Consider the following 22,723-nt stretch of genomic DNA (forward strand, 5'->3'; position numbering starts at 1 on the left):
AACGCAGGCCTTTTCCTTTAAGAGTGACTCACACTGGGGGGCCTTCCCTGTGTTGATCTGCTTGGCTCAAACTCGACTACCTGTTCACATAAACAGGGCTGATCCAGCCAGGGCCGCCACAGCAGTATGTGTGTTGGGGATGAAGTGAGGTGTTTGTGTGCCTGAGGAAACATACACGTGTATACATACATACCTCTATATAACTAGGTAATTTAGTACTTATATCCTTGATGTTGATTAAACCTTAGTATCCAGTCCAAAATTGTTTATGCACACACTTGGATGCTTCGTTTCTGCTTTTCTTTTAATAGGATCTCATACATCCCAGGCTAGACTCAAACTCACCATGTAGTCAAGGATGGACATTAAGTGTCTGATTCTCCTGCCTCCACTTCCCAAGTGCAGGAATTACAGGCATACACAACCTCGCCAAGGGCCTCCTGTGCAAACACCCACAAAGCGAGTCAGTCACATCCCAAACCCTCACACTACATATTCCATGTGTGAGTTTTAGCGGGTGTGGGGTTCAGTACCCCTGAAGAAAATGCTAAAGCAAAAAAAGAAAAAGAAAAGAAGTGTAGCCCATCCTCTCCATGCCCTCTGGCCCTGCTGGGCCCCCAGCTGTGTGTCTGCGGTTCCACCTGAGCTCAGGAGGCCGTTGTAGGCTGGCTGACTTGCATCTGAGCAGCAGCTGGCAGCTGAAGGTGACCACACTCCTCTGAGCTGTGTTTTAATCACTGCAAACCTGTGCAAGCCCAGAAAATATATTTTTGGTATGCAGCCTACATCTAGTTTAAATGCTAATTATGAGAATAGCTTTAGCAAGGCACTTACGCCTGATTTGACTCGAAAAAAAGGAACATAGCCCATGTATCTTTCTTAATGTGCAAGTTCACTTTTCTTCTCTAGGGATATCTCAGAAGGGAGGGAAGGCTGGCAGGAAAATTGCTATGCAATTTGGCTCAAACACCACCACTGCCTCTCCAAAAGGAAGAGCGATGACACTTGGGTTCATAGGAGAAGATGCATGCACACTCCCACACAATAAGGGGGGGAGGGAAGAGGTGACGAGGCTGGGGTCAAAGCACCATCGGAGCGGGGTGGGGTAGGGCTGATCCAGCCAGGGCCGCCACAGCAGAGGCAGTGCCGATAAGTGGATCAAGGGCTTGGTCCCCAAAAGCCGGGGAGCTGACTGTCCCTCCATCTGTTTTGGTATTTCCTCGTCATCTCCCATTTACTCTTCGGTCTAGCAAGCGTCTGTCGGCCATTGTGGGTACCACACCGAGACATGTGTCCATTAGGAGAAAGCCCTTCCTCAGCCCCTAGGCAGCAGTACCCAGGAGCAGTACCCAGGAGTTCATGCTCTAAGAAATTTTGCTGAATGAAAGAAAATTCCAGTCAATCGTACGTAATGTGGGTCGGCAGCAATTGGTTAAAGCGCCAGTGATCCCCTTGGTCAGGATGCCTGGAGTTAGCATGAAAAGACAGTGTGCGAAGCCTTCCTCTCCGGGATGCCCAGCTCTGTGGGATTGATGTATGAGCCTGCAGTGCCCGCCTGCTCCTCCTCCTTTTCCCCTCCTCCTCTCCCTCCCTCTCCCTCCCCTTCTTCTTCTTCTTCTTTCATCTTCTTCCTTCTTGCCCCCAGCACTGCAAGTAAAATTAGAGCCTCTGCCAAGGTATGCACCAAGATTCACAAGCTCTGCCAATCGCTTCAGTTTTATGTGAAGTCACCACAGTAGCAGCCAATGGCCGTAACTTACCATGAGGAATGGCGAGGCTGGGCCGATTGCCACACAAGCGTGAGGACTCAAGTCCAGATCCCCAGGAGCCCCATAGAACTAGATGCAGCTATGAGTACCAATCACCCCAGCAGTGGCCTAAGGCAACGTGAGAGGTAGGGGAGAGCCCCACAAGCTTGCAAGCCAGCAAGTAAGAGACCCTGTCTCACATGATGTGGAAGGTGAGGCTGATGCTCCAGGGTGTCCTTGAACCCACACCTCCACCCACCCCAGCTTGTGCATAGAGAACTTACAAGAAGAAGCAAGTTTAGTCTGGTGTGCAGAAGCCACGCTTTGTCAGAATGTCCCATCTGAAGTCTGCCACTCATGTGTCGTCACATGACCTTGAGCCAGTCACCCAACTATGGGGCCCTGAGAGTCCTGGTTTCCATAGTTATAAGGTAGGCTGCTACATTCACAGTAGCAAGGTACTGTGGGTTTCTGAGGTGGTGGATCTGTGGCACCAGCATGGTGCCTCTGGCTGGAGGCCGTGCCCACTGGAGAAAAGCTTCTGAGATATGGCAGTGTCTCCTGGTGTGGGAGGAAGGCAGTCCGCACACATCTCACAGTCTGAGGAGTCCCAGCCATCTTAGCCCTCACCGCTGACAGGCTTCATGACGGTGACTCTTGTTCTGCTATCATCTTCTAGAAAGAGAAGACACTGAGTCTTGCAGTACTGGGATTCTCAGTACTTACAAAGAACACCCCTGGAGTTCTCTCCCAGCAGACTAAGGGCTGCCTAGATTCTCCTTCTGCATAAAGAGTCCTGCACATCACATCTATTACATATGTGAAAACCTTACACCCTCAGGATCCTCAGGAGTCTTCTCAAAGATGAGAAAGGATGAGAAAGGACCAGGGATTGATTTGGCTGAAATACAAAAGACACAGTCTTGTTGCCTGGGGTTCCTGTACCTTTCAGAGGACGGGACCACAACTCTATAGATGAGCAAAGCTTTCCAATTCACCCCCATCGCATTCTGAGGTAAACATTGGGTTATGAGGTCACATGATAGGGATAGGATCTCATCCCCCCCCCCCCGCACCGCCCCCCCTCTCTTGTGTGGGCTGGTCTCATTGGAGCTACTCGCCTGAGAGAGCCTGACTCCGATGCCTATGGACAAGACTTCAGTCAATAAGCCGCATCACAGGGCCTCAGTGTTCCCACACCACTCTGCTGCTCTGAGGGTTAGCACACGTGGAGAAGAGCTTTGACACCATTACGTCCACTTCCGTTTGCTGACACACTCAGAGCTGATGAATACATTTTGTTTGGACAGAGGGTGCTGTGGCCACAAGGACAGCTTCACCATCACCAAGCCAGATAGCTTTGATAATTTGGTGAGGGCTGAGCTGAAGAAATGAAGGGCAGAGGGGGTGGGGAGCTGTCACTGAAGGCTTCTCTCTTTCTCTCCTCCCCCCCCCCCCCCCCCGTTTCGCTGCAGGTGAACTGTAATGGCTTCACCATTGAAGATGAAGAGCTCTCTCACTTGGGATCGGCAATATTTCCTGAGTAGGTTGAGTCTGACTTCGTTTCTCTCCCTTTGTACTTACTTAACACTAATTTGATTTTTACATAACCCACCTGACTGCGTGTGGCAGACATGAAACTCCAAGTGAATTAAGACAGCTTTTTAATCTGCCAGATTTCAAAATATTTCCCCTACACTTAAGGATCCGGAGGTGGCAGTTAGCAGAGTGGTGGCGGTGACATCCCGCCAGGCCCAGAATTATCAGTGCGCTGAGGAGCAGCCTGTGGCTTGCCTGGGAAGCACGCTCTCTGCAGGCCTGTGGCTTCAGAGATCTTGTTTCTTATACTCAAAGCAAGACACTAATTGCACATGCAAGAATTAGCCATGGTTTGGGTAGGGGATTTACGAACTCTTACTCCTCTGCCCTTTTTGGAAAATGGCAGTGGAAGGCGGCATTGTTTGGAGGGCTGCTAAGCTAAGATAGAAAACCAGACACAAATGTCAAAGCATAACGCATATTTTTCCTCGATGACTTCAAGAATATTTGGAAAATTCATGGGCTAGCTGGCTAATGTGCAGGTCTTTATGGCTCTGTTGTTAATGGGAATTCGGGAAGGACTGGTCCTTACTTCACAGGGGAAGCCAGGGAGGCCTTTCTGCACCTTGAATCCACACTGTCATTCTGTGATGTTGGGGGTGGGCATTTGGGTTCTGTTGAAGTCCTCTGAGGATGCCTTTTTGGTCCTTACCTGCTGTGTCCATGAACCAGTCCCTCCTGCTGCTGGGCTGCAGGCACGGGAGGGGTGGAGGGTCAGACCAGTCCCCTCCTGCTGCTGGGCTGCAGGCATGGTGGCAGGAAGAGGTGGGGTTGTCAGAAGAAAGAGACCTGAGTGAGCCAACCCTGGTCCCTGCAGCTTTCACCAGAGAAGGACAAGGTGCTGGTGTTGGCTCCGAGGCCACGGTGAGGTCAGCTGCGGGCAGAAGCAAGGCGAGGACCGGAGTGCTTCTTGCTGGAGAGTCTCTTAGACTTTTGTAGTTGAGAAAAGAACAGGTGTGGGGCTGTGTGAAGACAGCCTGGGCAGCCCCCGAACCGAGCCAAACTCTGCACTGTGGCCTCTGTGTGTGACGTCTGAGGGTGTCTGAATCTGAGACCTCACCATCTCTCAGGGCAGCCAGAAGTGACAGCCCTGATCATCCTGAGTTGCTTGGCTGGCTGGCTGTGTTAGCGTCCTCCCTGCCCCCACCTCAACAGTCTGTCCAGAGAGAGAGATGGCCTAACACTTCTCCAAGATGGTTCTAGAAGCCTGATCTGCTTTGCTTTTAGTGTGCACCTTTGGGCGCTTAGCAGGCGTCCCGGGGCCTGAGGCCCTGTGTATCCCTTGTAGGAATCTAAGTAGGCTGTAGCATGGGGTGGAGATGCACTTCCCCAAGAACAGGGCCGGCTGGCTACCTGTTTGTCCAGCTATAAAGCTAGTCTCCCGTTCTGCTCAGACCTCTGGCAGCAGGGAGGGGAGGGTCACTTCCCTCTGGGACATGACACTCTGGGGCAGGGCACCTTCAGTAGTCCTGATTCCACCCTTTCTGTTTTTGAATCCTGGTCTCTCACGGGTCGGGCAGTGCTGGCCCTCCCTTAGCGACACACATGGACAGGTGTGCCCACAAGAGCATAAGCCCCAGTTTCTGGGCATTTTTAATTGGGGAAAAAATCCTTTGGGGCTGAAACCACATCAGTGTGTGATTTCAAAGGCAGCATTCATGAGATCAAGCACTTTCCCCTGTAGTTTAGAAATTTCTGTTCTCAGAACTTTGACCTTGATATAATCAGAAAGCTCAAAGCACCTCACCTAGGCGAGCCTCTCTCCTGTCACTGCCCCTAAAAAGCAGACAGTGAGCAGCAGGAGCGGCCATGTCCCAATTTCCCAGATTTGGAGATTGAGGTGCCGCTCTGGGGCCCTGGGGAGGGAGGGGAGGGAGGGGGGTCACATCCCTCCCTCCTCAAGCAGCTGGCATTCTCAGCATCTGAAGGGGACATTTGAGAAATGATCCACTTAGACAAAAAGACAAGACCCTTTTTCTTGTACCTGCGCGTCCATGGGACAGCCAGCTGTCGGCATTGCCATTTGAGTCTGTGCCTCTGTCCAGAAGGGACGTCCAGCATAGTTGTGGTTTCTATTTATAGTTCAAGACCATATTTCACGTGAGCATTTCGTATTTGAGTATGGTGGAAGAGTGACACATTAGACATTGGGGCTGAGGATGTGGCTCAGTGGTAGAGTGCAAGCAGAGCATGCACGAAGCTCTGGGTTTGGGCCCCAAAACTGCATAAACTGGGTGTGGTGACTCTTAGGGGGCTCAAACCCTCAAGGTCTTGAAGTAAATTTATAGTGAATTCTTGATCAGCCTGGGCTACTGGAGACCGTTTCTTAAACAAACACAACAAGACAAAAAGCCTAAGTATTGTTCTAAGTGCGCAGCGACCATCCCTGAGAGCAGTCTGAGCGGGCTATCTGTACCCTTCTAACCATCCTATTAGACCCGGTTCCTCTAGTTCATCACACAGGTAAGCAGTCAGCAGTCAGCCTGCAGCGTTCAGACAACTGAAATTTTCCTTTTGATTGACAGTGTTGCACTGATGAATCACAGCTGTTGCCCCAATGTCATTGTGACCTACAAAGGGACCCTGGCAGAAGTCAGGGCTGTACAGGAAATCCACCCAGGAGACGAGGTGAGAGTACAGCCATGGTGGCCCGGCACAGGCATCGCAGCTGGAGCACCATGCTACCACCGTGGTGGCCCCTGGGCTTTTGCTGAAAACACGGGTGCTTGCCATTTCTTTGAGCCTGACAGAAACAAGAAGTAAATTTGAGTCAAATCTTTTTATTTTTTTAATTCATTATTTTACTTTGTGTGTCTGAATGCTTTGCCTGCATGCATGTGCGCACACCTGCTGGGTCTCCTAGATCTGGGGTTACAGCTCCATGTGGGTGCTGGGAATCTAACCTGGGTCCTCTGCAAGAGCAAATGCTCCTAACTCCTGAGCCGTCTCTCCGGCCCCCTTCAGTTCAGTTCGTATGCAAGATTTACAGTCTGTGTATCCTTGTTGTTAGACAGTTGGCTGGTGAGTTTGTTCCTGTCCCGTTACCCCGCTAAGCTCTAAAACACTGCTGTCTGTTGGGGTGAGAGAATGCCCCGCAAAAGGAAGGAAGGCTCTCATCTTGTGGGTACAGTACTGTCTGGTCAACAGTTATTGTTAGTTTTACGTTACCTGGACAAACAGCCCAGCAGAGACACCATTCCAGGTGGCGTGTCTTCACGGTTCCCTCCTTAGAAGTGGTACTCTGGGTGGCCAGGTGCGGGCCCAGATCAGGGAAAGACAGGTACAGTGGGGACGGAAGCTCCATCCGCTGCCTTCCGTGATGTAGGCGGTAGACAGAGCCACACGCTTCATCGCCTGTTCCCCGAGCCGCTTCGCTCTCTGTTGCTGTCTCTGACCTTTCTAAGCTCAGTTTGGGTTGAATCCTAATGCTGTTTTGAAGGACATGTCTCAATACTTTAAAATGTCAGTCGAACTATCAGTGCTAAGTGATGCGAACGCTTTGATTTCTCTGGAAGGTTTTAGCAGTTCACAGCCGACACTCAAGCCTCCTTCCCCCCTGTTTGCTAAATCCAGCATGAGGTGGGCATCCAGTCTGGAGCCAGGATGTGAGGGTCCTGACTGGTTTGTGGAGAATGAAATGCCCAGCCTGGCTTCTGTAGATTAGCTGCAGAGGCAAGTGGCCTGTCTTCCTAGATAGGCTATTTGAGCCCTGAACGGTGCAACTGGAGTGGCCTTTGTCGCCATCTTCTGGAGGCTTCTGTTGGTTGCATTGTCTGCCTGTCACATCAAGGCCTGGCCCTTGTCACACCTGCTTTGCAGGCAAGGGCGGGCTGGTATTTCTCTTTGCTGTCTAGGGAAGTTGGTACTTCCACGGCTATTTGCCCTCACAGAGAAAGGAGCCAATTTCTCCAGGTTCTAGATCTTACATAGAACCGACATATGCCCCAGCCTTGCTTTGCGAATCAGGGAGCCACTGGCTACCACAGCACCCAGCCCTGTGCTGTTGCCCCTTACGCCTGGCCGGCCCAGGGACCCTGCCAGGACAATGACCTTCAGGCAATGCCTGGATCGTGTGGGGAGCAGGCATCTATCCCTGTGTTTAGGTGATGGGTGCCACCTGGCAGGCCACAAGTGGCAAAAGGTGGATCTGGGCCCTCTGACACAAAGTCTGAAGTCTTTGTGATGCTCAAAACCTCTCCAGCATGAGCTGTATACAGGACATCATGTGGCAGTGGCAGAATATTGGGCACGCCCAGAAGGGCTGAAGGATCGGGCCTTAGTTCCAGACTATTCTGTAAAAGGCAAGGCCAGGAGAATGAAGGAACCCCAAGTGAGCTCTTCCCTGTTCCCCGGCCAGCAGGGTCACAGCTGCTCCCGAGTGAGGTTATTATGTGTGCCACACTGCCTCTGGGGTCGCTCAGAGCTGCCCCCCAACCCCCAGCTCTTGCTCTGTTGTGTGATGTCAGGAGAAAAGGTGGTCAGACCAGGGTGTTTGCTGTCTTGTTCTCCCTGCACATGCACAGCCTTGGCCTGATCTTTAGTGGAGGGAGGTGAAGGTCCTTCTTCCTCTTAGTTGCCAGTGTAGGGGCTGAGCGAGTAGTCCTTCCGGGGCACCGCAGGGAGATGGACACAGTTCCACAGCTTCTCAGCCAAAGCGATCTGGTGCTGAGGTAAGCAGTGCGACCATCGGTGGTGGCCCTGCTTGCCCTGCCTCTCCATGTCAGAGGGTCGCAGAGCCACGACAGTGGTAGGAATTGCGTTCCCTGTCGGAGACCTCTGGTCTGCCCCACCCTAGGTGTTCACCAGCTACATTGACCTGCTGTACCCCACAGAAGACAGGAATGACCGGCTGAGAGACTCCTATTTCTTTACCTGTGAGTGCCAGGAGTGCACGACCAAGGACAAGGTCAGTTCACTGATGGGGCAGAGGACAGCCCCTGCCGCGGGACAAGCCCCGCTTCCCCCGACTATCTCCCTACACGGTGTGCACTTGGACCCTCTCAACCCCTGTGGCAAGACAGGCGGAGGGAATCCAGGTAGACGAGGCTCCTCTCAGCCGCTGCTGAGCCGGCGAGACATGAGACATCCGCAGTGCGCTGTGCAGGCGGGAGAAGGCTCTGCCAGATTTCTGATTCTTAGAAAGTCTGCCTGGGCTGTGAGGAGGGCCTCAGCTAAGTGCTACTTCCTCAAGAACGTGAATTCAGTCCCAACAACACAGATGAGAGGAATGAAAAACCTCAGTCCCAGCACTGGGCCAGGCGGAGGTGGGGGCAGAGACAGGTGGATCACTGGAGCCCAGCCTAGCCTGGTCAATGAGCTCGGGGGGGGGGGGGGGGGGAGGGAAGGAGGGAGGGAGGAATTGGGAGAGAGAAAGGGAGGGAGAGAGACAGAGACACCCCCCCAAAAGCAAGGTGGGGGCGGGGCAGTTGTTTAGGGGTGAACATGAGGACCTGAGTTCCCATATAAAAGGGCATGTGTTACTATGTATGCCTGTCAGCCCAGTGCTGGGGGCGTATGGGTAGGTGGTGTAGAGGGAAGATTATTGGGCCTTGCTGGTTACCAGCCTAGCTTTAGGTTCAGTGGACGACCCGATCTGAAAGGAGTGAGAGAACAGGGCACGTGATACCCTCCTCTGTCCCTCTTGTGCCCAGGCATGCCCCTCCCCTCTCCACATAGACACAAAAGCAAGGTGGATGATACTTGAGTTGACCTTTAGCCTCCACATGGTACCCACACAGACACACACAGACACACACAGACACACACACACACAGTTTCCCAAGGAGGTGGGAGAGGAAAGGCATCTGGGAGTCGGGTTCAGGCTTTGTGAACTCGTCACCAGGTGCTGCATGACCCACATTACGGTTTCTCAGGCCCTGGCCACTGGTCTGTCCTGAGTCACAGATGGGCAAACGCAGAACTGGCCCACAGAAAACACACTTGGGATTTTGCCTAGGGAAGACTGGCCATCAAGTTCACCTTTATGTTTTGGTAAAAAGAGGACAGAGTGTGGGCTTTCTTTTAGGCCCAGAACCCGAACCTCTGCTTCTGTGTGAGATCACAGGTATGATTTGTCCCCTGGAGGGGACGTCTCACACTGTCCCCCTCACCCCTCAGGACAAGGCCAAGGTGGAAATCCGGAAGCTCAGCAGCCCGCCACAGGCAGAAGCCGTTCGAGACATGGTCAGATACGCACGGAACGTCATAGAGGAATTCCGAAGAGCCAAGCACTACAAATATAGCCTTTCTGTGTGTCCTGTCTGGGCACACACTTCCATCTCTCCCTGGCAGGGGGACCGGGGGGCTGGGAGCGGAAAGGAGGGTAGGCTAGGCGTGAGGCTTTGAGCATGGAGGAAGTGTCCTGGGAATGCATGTGGGAAGACAGAGGGACCCACAGCACAGTGCCAGCCTTGCCAGTGGCCCAGGTACTGTCCTCACTAGACTACAGTGTCAGGAGTGCCACGTGGGGCAAAGCCACCTCCTGGAGGAGCGATGCCTATGGATGTTTTAGTACAGATAGTCGCAGTGCCAAGAGCCTTGCTCACCTCAGCTCCGTTCACAAGGACACTGACTAGTGGCTGTTGCCGTCTAGCAGATGAGGTAAGAGCTTCATAGACACCAGGGTGACCTCCCAGGGGCACTTGGTGGTGGCAGGTCTAGGTTTGGTCAGCAGAATCCATGTTCTCACACAGTACTGCAGTGTTCTTAGGTTTTGAAAAGAGCTGGAATTTTCATCCCAGAGGACAGAATGTGAAGCCTTTCTTTTCCTCTTGCTGCTCCCTCCCTCCCTCCCTCCCTCCCTCCTTCCCTCCTTCCTTCTGTCCTGCTGCTCCCTCCCTCCTTCCTTATTTCCTCCTCCCCTCAGTAGTAGGAATTGAGCCTGGCCCTGCCTATGCCCTGAAGCTGCTCTGCCACTGAGCTGTATCCCCGGCCCTTTTGTGTTTTTCCCCCAAGTGGTTTGTTGAGCACCGTGCTGGAAGATGCTGGGCTGGGCAGCAACTCAAGTGTTGCCTGTGGTCTTCTAGTTTTATTTTGAGTCATGTTTTCATGGTGCGGTCCAGGCTGACAATGAACAGCTTCCACAGCCCAGGCAGGCTCTGAAGCTGACCTTCCTCCTCAGCCGGCCTCCCTGGATGGACAGCAACAGTGGGGTGGTGGCCTGTAGCACCAGGCCATGAGCTCCTGCAGTTTCCTTTTGAGACACTGGGCTGGGCTAGCTCTCAGCTTTCAGTGCGTGGAGAACGTTTCTCTGAGGCTACATCCTCCTAGCATGCTCCCGGTGAGATAGGTGAGAATTTGAGCTTGATGAAGATGAAGGGCCCCATCCTCAGTCAGGCTCTGCGGAGGCTGGCGTTCGCATAGCAAGCAAGGTCTTCAGGTTTTCTTAGTTGTGTTTCTTCAAGGGAATTGTAATTCTCTTTACTTCTATTCTCCCTTCTGTACTTTCCCCTGAGGTGAGGGGTGAGTGGACCCGGAAGAAAGGGCCCTACCCGCTCTGCTCCCCCACCTCGGGATGCTGCCTTTTCCTTGACTCCTCAGCACCCCCTAGCGAGCTGCTGGAGATCTGCGAGCTTAGCCAGGAGAAGATGAGCTCCGTGTTCGAGGACAGCAACGTGTACATGCTGCACATGATGTACCAGGCCATGGGTGTCTGCTTGTACATGCAGGACTGGGAGGGGGCCCTGAAGTACGGCCAGAAGATCATCCAGCCCTACAGGTGAGCACCGGGGGGGGGGGGGGGGGGAGGGGGGAGTGGCCGTGCTGCGCGCGTAGGTCGAGGGCCTAAGGCTCTGCCCCCACTGGGCTAGCCTCCGGCACCCTCCGGAGAGCTCCCTCAGGGCAGAGTAGCGCAGGCTACCCACAGAAGTTCATTCAGGCCAGGGCTAGAAAGCCAGTAGTTTACATGTGTGTCCCCTGCCTCATTTACGTTAAATGGCGTTGGTGACTTGCTGAGTGGAGGTCAGGAGCCTGCTCCCCCGCTGCTGCCTCCTCACACCGTGGCCCCAGTCGCCTCACACTGACCTCTAGGACCAGGGGTCTGGCTGTGGTTATCGAGATTCCAATGTGTAGTAATAATGACCAAGCCAGAGAAAAGACTCGTCCTAGAGGGCTACCAGGCGTTACTGAGGGAGGCAGGAAGCCGTAGCATTGTCCCGTGCCGCTGGCCAGCCAGCCGTGGCTGAGGCCCCATCACTGCAGAGCTCCCCGAGGCCTGTACAGTAGGTATCCTGGGGGGTAAGCTGTGGAGTCAATGTAAGCATTATTAGACTGGTAAATCCACTCCACCAGAATACGCCTTTGGTAATCCGGTGAGGCTGAGAAGCCATCCACTTACCTGCAGTGCCCAGGATCGCCGGCAGGGGGAGCCAAAGAGGAAGCCAGCTCTCCAAACCTCCCGGAATGAGCTAAAACTGGAGACCTCCGACCTTTCCCCTGTGCTCCTGGAGGAATGAGGAAGTTCTCTGGTCTTAAGCCTTCCTCTGAGAGAGGGACACAGCAGATGGTATCCCAGGCCACTGACCCCATCCTCACCTTTGTGGGGGCAGGGGGAGCTCTGGCGCTGCACAACCCAAGGCAGCATGGGTCCTTCTGCCTGGGAATTCGATAGACTGAGCATAGACAGAAGAGCACACACTGGCCTGCAGAAAGTTCTCGCACATTTCCACAGGCTCGCTCTCCCACAAGCTGTATCCTGGGCTCTGTTCCCAAGGAAATGGCCCTTTCTTAAGCAGGCTCCATCAGGCAAGCCTGAGTTCAAACCAGACAGAAAGCCTGATGCATGGTCCTCTACTGGGCGGAGGGGCTAGGGGGATTAATCAGTCAGAGGCAAGGTGGTGTGGCTTCCGAGGGCTCAGGGTTCAGTTGGTTCTTCAGATACTATGTGAGTGTGCACGTGTGTGAGCATGTGCGCGTGTGTACCCTCTGTCTAGAGGGAGGTAAGAAGCCTGCTGGCCATTGGCATGAAAGCAGCGTTTGCTTTGACATTTCCCCAGTGCCTTGGTCTGAGTACAGCCGAGATGGGAAACTCTGGGCTGGGGCTGAAGTTGTGTTTATACGCACTTCACGGTAAGATTTCCCCCAACAGTTCTGGTGTAGGTTCACTCAGACACAAACGGCAAAGCACTGACCGTGTCCCTGTGGTGTTACCAGACCCCACCCCCACCCCCACCCCACTCCATCCAGGACCTGGTGGACTCCAGGGGGAACCTTGGCTGCTGTGGAGAGCTGGACAGCCTCTGATGTGACCTGTTGTCTCTTCCTCTTTAGTAAGCACTACCCCGTGTACTCCCTCAATGTGGCCTCCATGTGGCTCAAGCTGGGAAGGCTGTACATAGGCCTGGAGAACAAAGCCGCCGGGGAGAGAGCGCTGAGAAAGGTGCGTATGGGGCCTGAGGCTGACTAGCTCTAGACTACCCCCAGCCATGGCATTCTGAGGTGCTTTCAGTAGATGGGGGTGCTATGTGATGCTGAGCGTGCACTTGGTCAAATCCAGGCCCATTGGGATAGGAGTACACACAGCAAGGGGGCTGCGCCCGGAGAAGTATTCTCTGCTTGCCTGCCTCTTAGGACTGAGAATCCATACCTGGTCTGTAATCAAGGGTTTGGATGTTGCCTGGGAAAATTCTAAAACAAATTTAGCCACGATCTCCTCTTCCTATAATGAGATAGGCTTTCTTGATGGGGAAGGCTCAAGTGGGTTACCTGAGGAGTCTAAGGTGCATGGTGGCCCTTTAAGGAGGACCCTTGAAGCTGGAAGCTTTAACCTCACATGTGCGTGTGCGCGCGTGCCATTGAGCTCCAAGGTTCTTCCTGTCAGCACCAGTGCCGGCATTACAAGCATGTGTCATGCCCAGCTTTCTTACATGGATATGGCGCCAGGATTCAGGTCACCCAACCCTGCTATCAATGTTGAGAGGTCCTCAAGGGAGCTGACTCGCTTTCCTGAGATGTGGAATCGCCTTGTGTTTTACACAGTTGTTGACAGCACATGACTTTCAGAGTTGGTCTGTCGATCCATTTTGAGAGGCTTTGTATAAATACTGCAGCCGCAGGCTAGCCCAGTCCTCTGGCTTTCCCAAAGCATCTGTGGAGTATCTGGGAAAATGGGGTTAACACCCACATCCCAGAGAGAAGAGTCAGGGTCTGGTTAAGATGAACTGTGACATTCTGTCGATGTCCTGTGCCTCAGTGACTAGTGGGACAAGCGTGCTGGGAGGTGGTTTGCAGGCTGCGTCCTGAAGCCCTGACAGGCAGTGGACTCCTGCTGGGCCGGCTCATCTGTCCCACGTCCTTCCCTCTCCTAGGCCATAGCCATCATGGAGGTAGCCCACGGCAAGGATCATCCGTACATCTCCGAGATCAAGCAGGAAATGGCGAGCCACTGACTGCATCCCAGCTTTCCTCCAGAAATGCCACAGGACTTGAATATTTCCAACCTCTCGGGCACCCCAGCCTCTTCTGCAAAGCCTTGCCACGCTGTGTTTTCAGGTCATGTTCAGCTCTTAAAACTCATTTCCAGCACTTTCCTTTTTCTAAGGGCCGTGGCATGATTCCATGCAATATGCATTTTGGGCAGATTGAGCTTTTAAAATGCAATTGTTTTTCTTCTGTTCCTGTCGGAATGCTCTGCATAATGTTGATTGAGGAAAGAATAAAAGAGCTGGTCCTTGAAGCGTTTGTTTTCTCACATCTGCGTGTATGTGGAGTTAGTCATCATCTTTGGTGTGCAGTTACTTTCACAGAACAGGGACTCTGGAGGAAGCAAGCAGGCAGGAGGGAAGGTGCGAGGAGAAGCCAGCTGGTGCCCGCCCTGGCAGGAGGGCTTGCTGCTCAGGCCTCCCTCCGGTGCCGCTGAAGATGCTCAGCCGTGCTTGTCTTCCTGTGGCTTCCGCTCTCCATCCCAGCACCACTCCCTGTGTAGCTCTCTCCTGTTCTGGAAAGACTCCAGGGCAAGCTTGAGAAGCAAAGAAAGCTCCTTCCCAGCCATGTGTTGTGAGCAGACACTGGTGTCAGCAGCGCCCACGCGAGCAGAAACCCAGCTCCTTCTTGCCTGGCAGCTCAGACAGCAGCAGGAGCTGTTAACCCTCCCTAAGCTGAGGAGCCCACAGCGCCAGAGGGCAGGGATGGGTCTCTACCCCACAGAGAGGGACCTTTCCGGACTTGAGGGCTTACAACCTGTACAAAGGGAGTCCGGGCAGGGAAACCGCTGGACTTAGTGTGCAGAGCCAACAAAGGGAGATCATCTTTAAATGGAGAAAGGGCCCCAGGCCTGCTGGCCAGTGAGAGATCTGTCCAAGGGAAATGGCTCCTGAGGAATGATACTCAGGGTTGGCCTCCGGTCTCACAGGCATGTACACACATGTGAATACACATTCACACACATGTGCACCTGCACAAGCATGCACATACACCATGTACAAACATGCCAAGTAAGGGGAAGCCACTGTATTCAACTAGTGCTGATGTGTTATGAAAAGAAGTTTTCTCTGAAAACAAAACAAAAGGTTTATTGCATATAGAAATCAATAGATGTCTTTTACAAAAAAATGGTTAGAATAAAGATCTCACATTTGTAAAGGCACATAGGGAAACATTTTACAGCAACGACAAGGACAGAGACAACAGCCTTTAGGACCAATATCTAAATAAGACTTTGTAAAAAACAGGAAACAGTGCAAAAAATACTGTCAAAAGTCAGCCACCTACACCTCAGAACTGTGTAAGAGGCTGACAAGCAGAAGCTTATTACTGATACACAACAGCTCATGGAACAGCATGCATAGCTTTATTTAAGGCGTTTAATATTATCCACGTGATGGGAGAGTCTGTGCCAGAGTACAGTCAACGTGATCATCGGTAACTTAGGAAGGAATGTCCTCTTGTCTTTCCTGTCCTCCCCCCCCCCCCGCCCCCACAGCCCTCAGCTGCAGTTGGTAGAAAAGTTTGACAACCATCTCTGCTGAGGAACAAGTGGCTGTCATCGATGGGGTACTGAGTCCCAACCTGGAATGCTTACAATATCGTGGGTGCTAGTTTAAGTCCAGGCCAGCCCAGGAAGGCCAGCCATGTCTGACACAGCGCTGGGTTCCAGCCATGGTGGAGGTCTGTAGGCTACTGTGTGTAGGCTGACCCAGGAACCTTAGAGAAAGCTGGTTCTAAGCTGAGGGTGGGGGTGTCTGTACATCATTTCAAAATAAAAGCTACTAGATGTCAGTTATTTTGAAGGAAACCAAAATTCACAATATCTCACCAAAAAAAAAAAAAAAAAAAAAGGAACCGTCAGAATGCTGAATGAAGGAGGACACTGGGGAAACAAAGTAGCTATTTATGTAACAAGTCACAAAAGGTTACACTTTTAATAGTCATCTGCGCGTGTAAGCCCTCCCCTCCCAGGGTACCCTCAGCCATGTCAGCTGACCACTGAAGGATGGAGGGCACACACTGGAAAACATCTCTAGTGAAGAATGAGCTTGTGTCTGAAAGGATATGGTTAAAGAATTTTAGGACTCCCAGTATAGTGGCAGGGAACTTCAAAGGAAGTTGCAATAAAATTTTACAGCCTTTGAGTATAAATAAAAAGGCTCTGAAGGACAGTTTCAGTTCAATGCTGAAGGCATTTATTCCCTGACACTTCGCTGAGGGAGGCAGGGGGGCCCAGAGACATACCAAGAACACTGGGTGCCTGCCCTGAGCCACCTGGCTAAACTCAAGCAGCATTCCTGAGGCTTTAGCAAGAGGCCCCACCCCAGGACGCGGAAAAAACCCATTCCAAAACACTCAGCTCCTCCCTCCCAGCCTCCCACCCGAGACAATGTGTGTCCCTGACAGAAGAGATTGGGGAAGAAAACTTGAGCAAGGCAGAGGGGTTGGGAAGATAGCGTATCATGATTCAGCCCTGATGGGGACTCTGGGGAAACCCTGAGGTGCACCTGCCCCGCCAGGCAAGTCAGCCGGGAAACCAATGAAGCAAACAGTCCCACAACGGGCTAGGTTGAAACCAGCAGTAAGGGCGCCTCAAAATAAACAAGCCTGTTGCCATAGTTATTTCTAAGTTGCCATCAGTCCCTGCCAGAGGGTGGGGGGCAGGTGTGGAGGGGGGGTGGGGGGAGTGCTGGAGGGGGGTTAGGACAGAGGAGGGCCTGGCTGTGAGGCATCTTCTACCACTTTTGTTTTGGTCACTCATTCCCCAGATCCCATTTCTTAAAGCCATGGAGCCATATTTTTGTTAAATTAAGATTTATCTATGTGGACATTTTAGAGAGGTATAAGACCTTTGCCAGATTTAACTTTTATAGGGGCTTTGTGGACAGGCAGATTAAAAAGTGAGCTTCAGAGAGGTGACGTGGAAAGCAAGTGAGCAAGCAAGGAAAGCAGGCGGCGTTCTGGGTAGACAAAGTGTCCCAGAAATGCAGGCAATGACATCACAAAGGGTGCCGCGTCATCCTCTACAACAAGAACACTCACAACTCCGTGTTCGTACTTTTTGCGCAGGGGCTCATAAGCAAGAGGAATTGCGAATGTTAACCCTGGAAGTAGCATGCAAGGGCAGAATGCTCTGCTCACAAGCAGCATGCAGTGTCAGGCAAGCAGTCCCCAGAGCCACCGTCCAGGCAGAGAACACGTCACGTGACAAGAAGCCCAGGAGAAGTGGATCTAAACACTGGACCATGGTCTTCCTTGAGGTATTGCATCACAGTCTCCAGCTCTGACATCACTGCACGGTTCAAAAAACTATGTGAAGCTTGGGTAAGAAATTCTGCAGTGACCTGACCTCTCCCCCACCACGTCTTTGGACAAGCTCAGGGCATTAACAAATGACGGTTCTGCTGGCAAGATTATCGCGAGAGAGCTGCCTTCTGTGCAACAGTTCACCATATTTAGGCTGGCATTTGCTCCTGCCCTTCTGCCTGGCAGCCACATGTCCTTTAGTTTATCTCTAAAGTGGGGAGGCTGAGTGCAGCTCTGAACAGCAAGAACTGACTGCCAAGTAGCAATACATTGTCCATCTATGAGTCTGAAGGATGCCAGGTCCCCAACGCCCCATCATGATCAGGCTAACGACCTTGACAGAGTCGGAGAAAGGTGACCACTGTAGGAAGCTGCAGAGGCTACAAAGGGCTGAAAACACCGGATGAAGATACACACTTCCCTTTAGGTCGTAATGGAAGTACAAAAGCTGAGAGCAGGGAAGGAAGGCTGAAAACAGGACAAGCTGGCAGGCCAGTGTCCCAGCTCCCCTAGAGTAAGCGACAGCAGGACCGGCCGGGTTGGCAGCATGTGGCTGAGCACGCCCCCAGATTTCCCCCAGCCTTGCGGACACTACATGCAGCCGATGTAGCCGGAAAGGTGATTTGCCAACTGAAGGACTTAGAAGCTGATGTGAAGGCTGGCGCCATCCTACCCCTACTCAGACTGTGATCGCCCTACATGGCTGACTGTGACTTCTTCCTCCACCCTCCAGAGCCAGTGAGTCTGCCACTCGTCAAGCTGTAGGTCACCAGGGAACATGCCGTTCTCATGGAGGACCCAGATCTCTCCACTAGAAGCTGGCTGAGCTGGAGTGCCACTCAAGAACACACTAAATGATGGCACCCTGACTAGAGCACCGGCAAGAAGCAGCAGCAGCAGTAGCCTTGGTAAAATGAGCCAACGGCAGTGACCTGGCACTCTGTGGATAGGTCATTCATAATACTGAGAAGAAATGAATACATTACTACCAGCAGGGCCAGCGGTAGTGATGTCCCGTGAGTTTATTCTACGATGTCCTTGGTTTCTTGCCCTTGCTACCTCAAGTAATTGGCACATCTTCTCAAAACAGGAATCAGTTAACTAAATTCGCCTTCTCCCTCAGCCATGCCACTGGGAAGGCACTCGTTGCCTGAGGACACATCTGCAACTCACCAATAGTGTCTGGCCTGAGGTTACAGATCAGGAAAGCTAGTGCTTCAAGAAAGTGACTGAAGAGCCCACAGGGACATATCTGCCATGCCACGCCTGTCAGCATTCAGGGGCACCTCCCGCCCTACGAGACACAAGGCCACCACAGCTAGGTAGCAGGATCACCAAGAACCAGTTCTGTGTCAACTAGCCCTTGGTTGCAGAAAAGACACATGGTTGCTACGTCTTTACTGAGTTGGGAAAGAAATAAATGGTATATACTCAGAGATTACCAGAAACTCAACACGGGTCAATGTACACTAAACTAGAAAAGACAGGAAAATGTAGGGAGGCAGCGGCTGAAAGCAAAGCTGAGATGGGGCAGGATACGGCTTGCTTGGGTCCCATAAGGGCCATGTCCTGAAATCTACAAGGACCCTCTGTCCTGGCCAGTGGAGGTGGCTGAGATAGCCCAAGACTCAGGGGGAAAACATCTGGCTTCTAACCAAAGAGTATGGGAAGTGCCCTTCTCAAACTGGAAAAGTCTCTCAAAGTAAGCGCATTAAATCAAAGCTCATTATGCGATGCAGCCCACGGGAGATGCCCTCAGCCTCCCTAGTGTCTGTGGCTCACCTCAAGTGAGCAGAGGGCTCCACATGGCTTCACCTCAATAAAGCGACAGGCAGGCCTCTCTTCTCTTCTCTACCTCTTACTGGGGAAAGCGTGTGTGCTGACTTGCAGGCTCCCTGGGACCAGCCCCAGCTCAGCCAGACCCACCTCAGCTTCCCCACTGGCACATCTCGCCATCTCAGGAAAGAAGAACCATCTTAAACATCCAGGATGCAGAGACCCCTGCACAAGGACAAAGGTGTGTGCACACACATATGCAAATGAGTGTGAGTGAGAGACAGGATGTGGGGTACAGATGGGAAAACCTCAGAACCGCGGCTGGGGGATCGTCCGCTGCTCTGCTCTGAGATGAGACGCCTCATCAGCTCGTGTTTTAATTCTCTCCCCCTTCAAGCCCTCACCGCAGCGTGGGCCCTGACAACTCCCGCTTTGGTCCCAACACATCATCAGGAAACCTTTCCAAAAGGCCTACCTAGATAACTAATTTAATACACTTTGCTTCAAGGTTTATTCCTTGGCCAGCTTCCCAGATAGAAAACATCTCTGGGCAACTGTTATGCAGATGCCACTGAAGGGACTCTAATACCTGCTGATAATTTAACCAGCGATCCACAGGGAACAGGAATCCAGAGTGGGTTGAAGAGCCAGAACAGCCAAGATCCAGAACAGAATACATGCATGCGCAGGATACCTCAGTGTTTCCCTTTGGGTCCCCTCATGTGTTGGTTAGGAAGTGGGGGAGCCAACCTCTCTTTCCTGTCCCTTGTTCTGCCAGCACAAGGTAAGCCACAGCCCCTGAGGGAGGAGTTCCGAAGGGCAGCATGGCTCCTCGCTGCCCATGCATGAAGGCTGAGAGACAACAGGCCAATAGCAGCATTCTTCATCACGTGAGACTGTAAGTTGGACGAAAGGGGAAACATGGTCAAGGCAAGGTAGGCGAGCCTTCCCCCACCACCTGCCAGAATACACACACCACACAACAGGCCCACGAGGCTCACACACTCTCATGCCCCGTGATCCATTCTGTACTGTGGAAGGGAGTGTGGGGCGCCGCCTCACCTACAGATTCTGAACCCACAGATGCCGGGTCAGCAGCAGCAGCAGCGCCTGCCTGGCCCAGAGGGAGGACAGCTTGGCTCATCTTCCTGAGAAGCGAATGGGGAATCTGCATCTACTAGAGTGTGGGTCAGAAGCCACGAAGGCACGCACACTCTCGGTTGCTCTTTTCAGCTCAGGAAAACAGGAAAGTATAACAGGGGCGAAGACACGTGGAAGACCTGAGGGTCAGTCCCGCGAACTCACGCCTAGAAAATTACACTCAGGAAAAAGCAGACAGTGGCAGGAAGTTGAGCTTCAAATTGAGTGTGGTTAACAACATCACTGACCACGGAGTGGGCTACACAAACACAGGCAGGCAGTGGGTGATTCTGCGGAGGACACAGTCTCAGCAATCATCTCGAGGGGCGAGTACGGCCTGTGTGGGGTGGCACGCACCTGGGGACAGGGAAGTTGGGAGCTATCCTCTTGACTACACAGCAAGCTCGAGAGCAGCCTGGGACCCTGCCTCAGGATAACTCAACACTGGAACCCTAAGAGGAATCAACTCAGCCCTCCTCAGCTAAAGCCTAGAATCAGGAGCACGCAGTGAACCGAGCACAGGCGTGTACCTCCCAGGTGTGTGCCTCCCAGGTGTGTGCCTCCTGGCCAGGGCCCTACTACTAAGTGCCAGCCAGATGTGAGTTTTCTTAGGACGCGCCCAACAACTCAGCAACAGACAGGAAATCTGTTGGTTTGTAGCAAATGGAACGTACCCTAAACCCCATCCTCTAAGGCGCCATCCACCCACAACGTTATTTACTTAAGAATCCACAGCCAGGCCCCACCCAGCTCCATTCCCACCCTGGTCTGTTAGCATCTCTCAATCAGGCACGGGGCTGAGCTGTGCAGATGGCCTGGCCCAGGGCCACCAGACTACGGTGTTTGGCGCATACAAGACAAAGCAGCAGATACCCAGCGTCCCGTCCCATCACCGCATCAGACTTGGGGACCAGAACAAAGGGTGATCAGCAAAGACAGCATCACCATCCTTAAAGGAAGGCACTGTGCTGTCAGCTGATCCCACCTTTCAGGCCAGGCTCAGGGAGAGAGGTTGCTGAGGATGAGGGCGGAAGTAAAGGAGAGAAAAGCAAGTGCGCAGACGGTGCATGAATCCAGCGGGTAAAGGGACCTTTTCAGGGACCACGCCTGTCTCAACTCCAGTAAAGGGTGAATTCCTTCTCTTGCCACTTTTGACTGGGGCATTGCCAATCTGTCTGCAACTTCACTAGAGATGTGTTCCCTTATGCCTCTGTGTCGACAATGTCCCACGGGGCCACCACCTTCCTTCCTGGAGGCTCACACTTGCAGATCCGTCAACATGTGGTTCAAATGAGAAGCACTATATTATTGTGAAAAAAATGCATTATAATAACTCACAGAAGTTATTCCAAAGAGGGGGAAAAATAAATTATCTCATATAAAATAATACATGATGCTTGTAAGTAACTCTGGCTCCTGCCTGCTGCCAGCCATCCACCTCCAGCTGGGGAGGCAGATGTTGTCGAGAAGTGGCGCCCCCTGCAGGACAGAGCTGCGTCCAGGAGATCAAATGAGCCTGGAGTTCTGCAGGAACTGGACGAGGACTTGGTAGACAAACTTGTACTGCGCGATGGTCTGGATCATGAACATCCTCTGCTCCCTGAGGAACCGCAGCATCGTGGGCACCTCCACCTTCTGCAAGAGGAAAGACAGGGCACTCACGGCCTGAGACAGAACGCCTCTCCTGGTCTCCTCCTGCCTCAGAGCCTCTGACCAGGAAGGAGGCGGAGCTAAGGCATCTGCCCCTCTAGGGCTTTAGGGCTCTAAGCCAGGGTTGGAGAACCCTGACGCTGGTGTGATGGTACTCAACTTATGCTTGTCTGTGTTTTCGTGTGTGGGTGCATCTGAAAGCTGTTTGAACTCACACTGCAAGGCTCTCAGAGCAGTGCATTGTGGGAAATGCCAAATACCATTGTTCCTCCTTCCATTCCCCTTATAGTTAAGTTGAGACAAATTTGGGGGAATTCACTCAGTAGTCTAGGCTGACTAAAACACATCATGGTCCTCTTGCCTCAACCTCAAGATAGCTATTTCTATAATAATAATAATAATAATAATATTATTATTATTATTATTATTATTATTATTATTATTATTATTATTATTATTATTTATTACATTTATGTGTGTGTGTCCCGGGGATCAAACACAGATGATGAAGCTTGGTGTCACGTACCTTTACCCAGTGAACCATCTTGTTGGCCTAGATATTTCTTTTGTGTAGTGTGTGTGTGTGTGTGTGTGTGTGTGTGTGTGTGTGTGTGCGCGCGCGCGCGCGTGTGTGTGTGTGTGTACGGTTGTGTGTGTACATGTGGGGGGGGTGCATGCATGTGCACACCAGTGTTTATGGGTGCGTATACCCAGAGGTAGACACTGGATGCCTTATTCCACTGAGACTGAGTGTCTTACTGAACTGGGGCTTGCTGTGTTTCATGGAGGCCGGCCAGCCAGTAAGCAGCAGCAGTGGGGTGTCATGTTGTTCCTGTCCTGTGTTCTCATCTGTGTCATGTGTGTCTCATGTCTCCTGGCTTGCAGTGTGCTTGTCCACACCTAGATTTTTGTGGATGCTAGGCGTCTGCTTCACAAGCAAGTGCTTATGGCCACTGGGCCATCCTCTCAGCCCTCAATGGCAACTCTGCCATTCCTCCCTGCCTCCCCATTCTCCACGTCTACACCACCCCCACCCCCACCATCTTCTCTACCATGCTCCCCAACCATCCCTACTATCACCC

The 22,723-nt window shown here is 52.3% G+C and overlaps 2 protein-coding genes across 6 annotated transcripts in view; one reads left to right on the top strand and one right to left on the bottom strand.

The window, feature by feature from the left end:
* The window catches only part of SMYD2 (SET and MYND domain containing 2), a 41,229-nt gene extending 27,210 nt beyond the window's left edge, over positions 1–14,019 (top strand). The window contains exons 6-12 of the mRNA XM_084789759.1: positions 3,224–3,291; positions 5,873–5,975; positions 8,143–8,253; positions 9,465–9,585; positions 10,890–11,064; positions 12,615–12,723; positions 13,652–14,019. Coding sequence (XP_084645885.1) covers positions 3,224–3,291; positions 5,873–5,975; positions 8,143–8,253; positions 9,465–9,585; positions 10,890–11,064; positions 12,615–12,723; positions 13,652–13,732 — 768 coding nt within the window. The 3' untranslated portion in view covers positions 13,733–14,019. The remainder of the gene's footprint in view (positions 1–3,223; positions 3,292–5,872; positions 5,976–8,142; positions 8,254–9,464; positions 9,586–10,889; positions 11,065–12,614; positions 12,724–13,651) is intronic.
* Positions 14,020–14,916: 897 nt separating this feature from the next.
* PTPN14 (protein tyrosine phosphatase non-receptor type 14) overlaps positions 14,917–22,723 on the bottom strand; it is a 138,276-nt gene continuing 130,469 nt past the window's right edge. For 4 of the 5 annotated variants that reach the window (XM_084773203.1, XM_084773202.1, XM_084773205.1 and 1 more), the window contains one exon: positions 14,917–21,626. In XM_084773203.1, the coding sequence (XP_084629329.1) occupies positions 21,498–21,626 (129 nt within the window). In that variant the 3' untranslated portion in view covers positions 14,917–21,497. The remainder of the gene's footprint in view (positions 21,627–22,723) is intronic. The other variant, XR_014777457.1, reaches the window with a different exon arrangement.

The sequence above is a fragment of the Acomys minous genome (genome assembly GCF_964271855.1).
Source record: "Acomys minous genome assembly, chromosome: 1".
NCBI lineage: Eukaryota > Metazoa > Chordata > Mammalia > Rodentia > Muridae > Acomys > Acomys minous.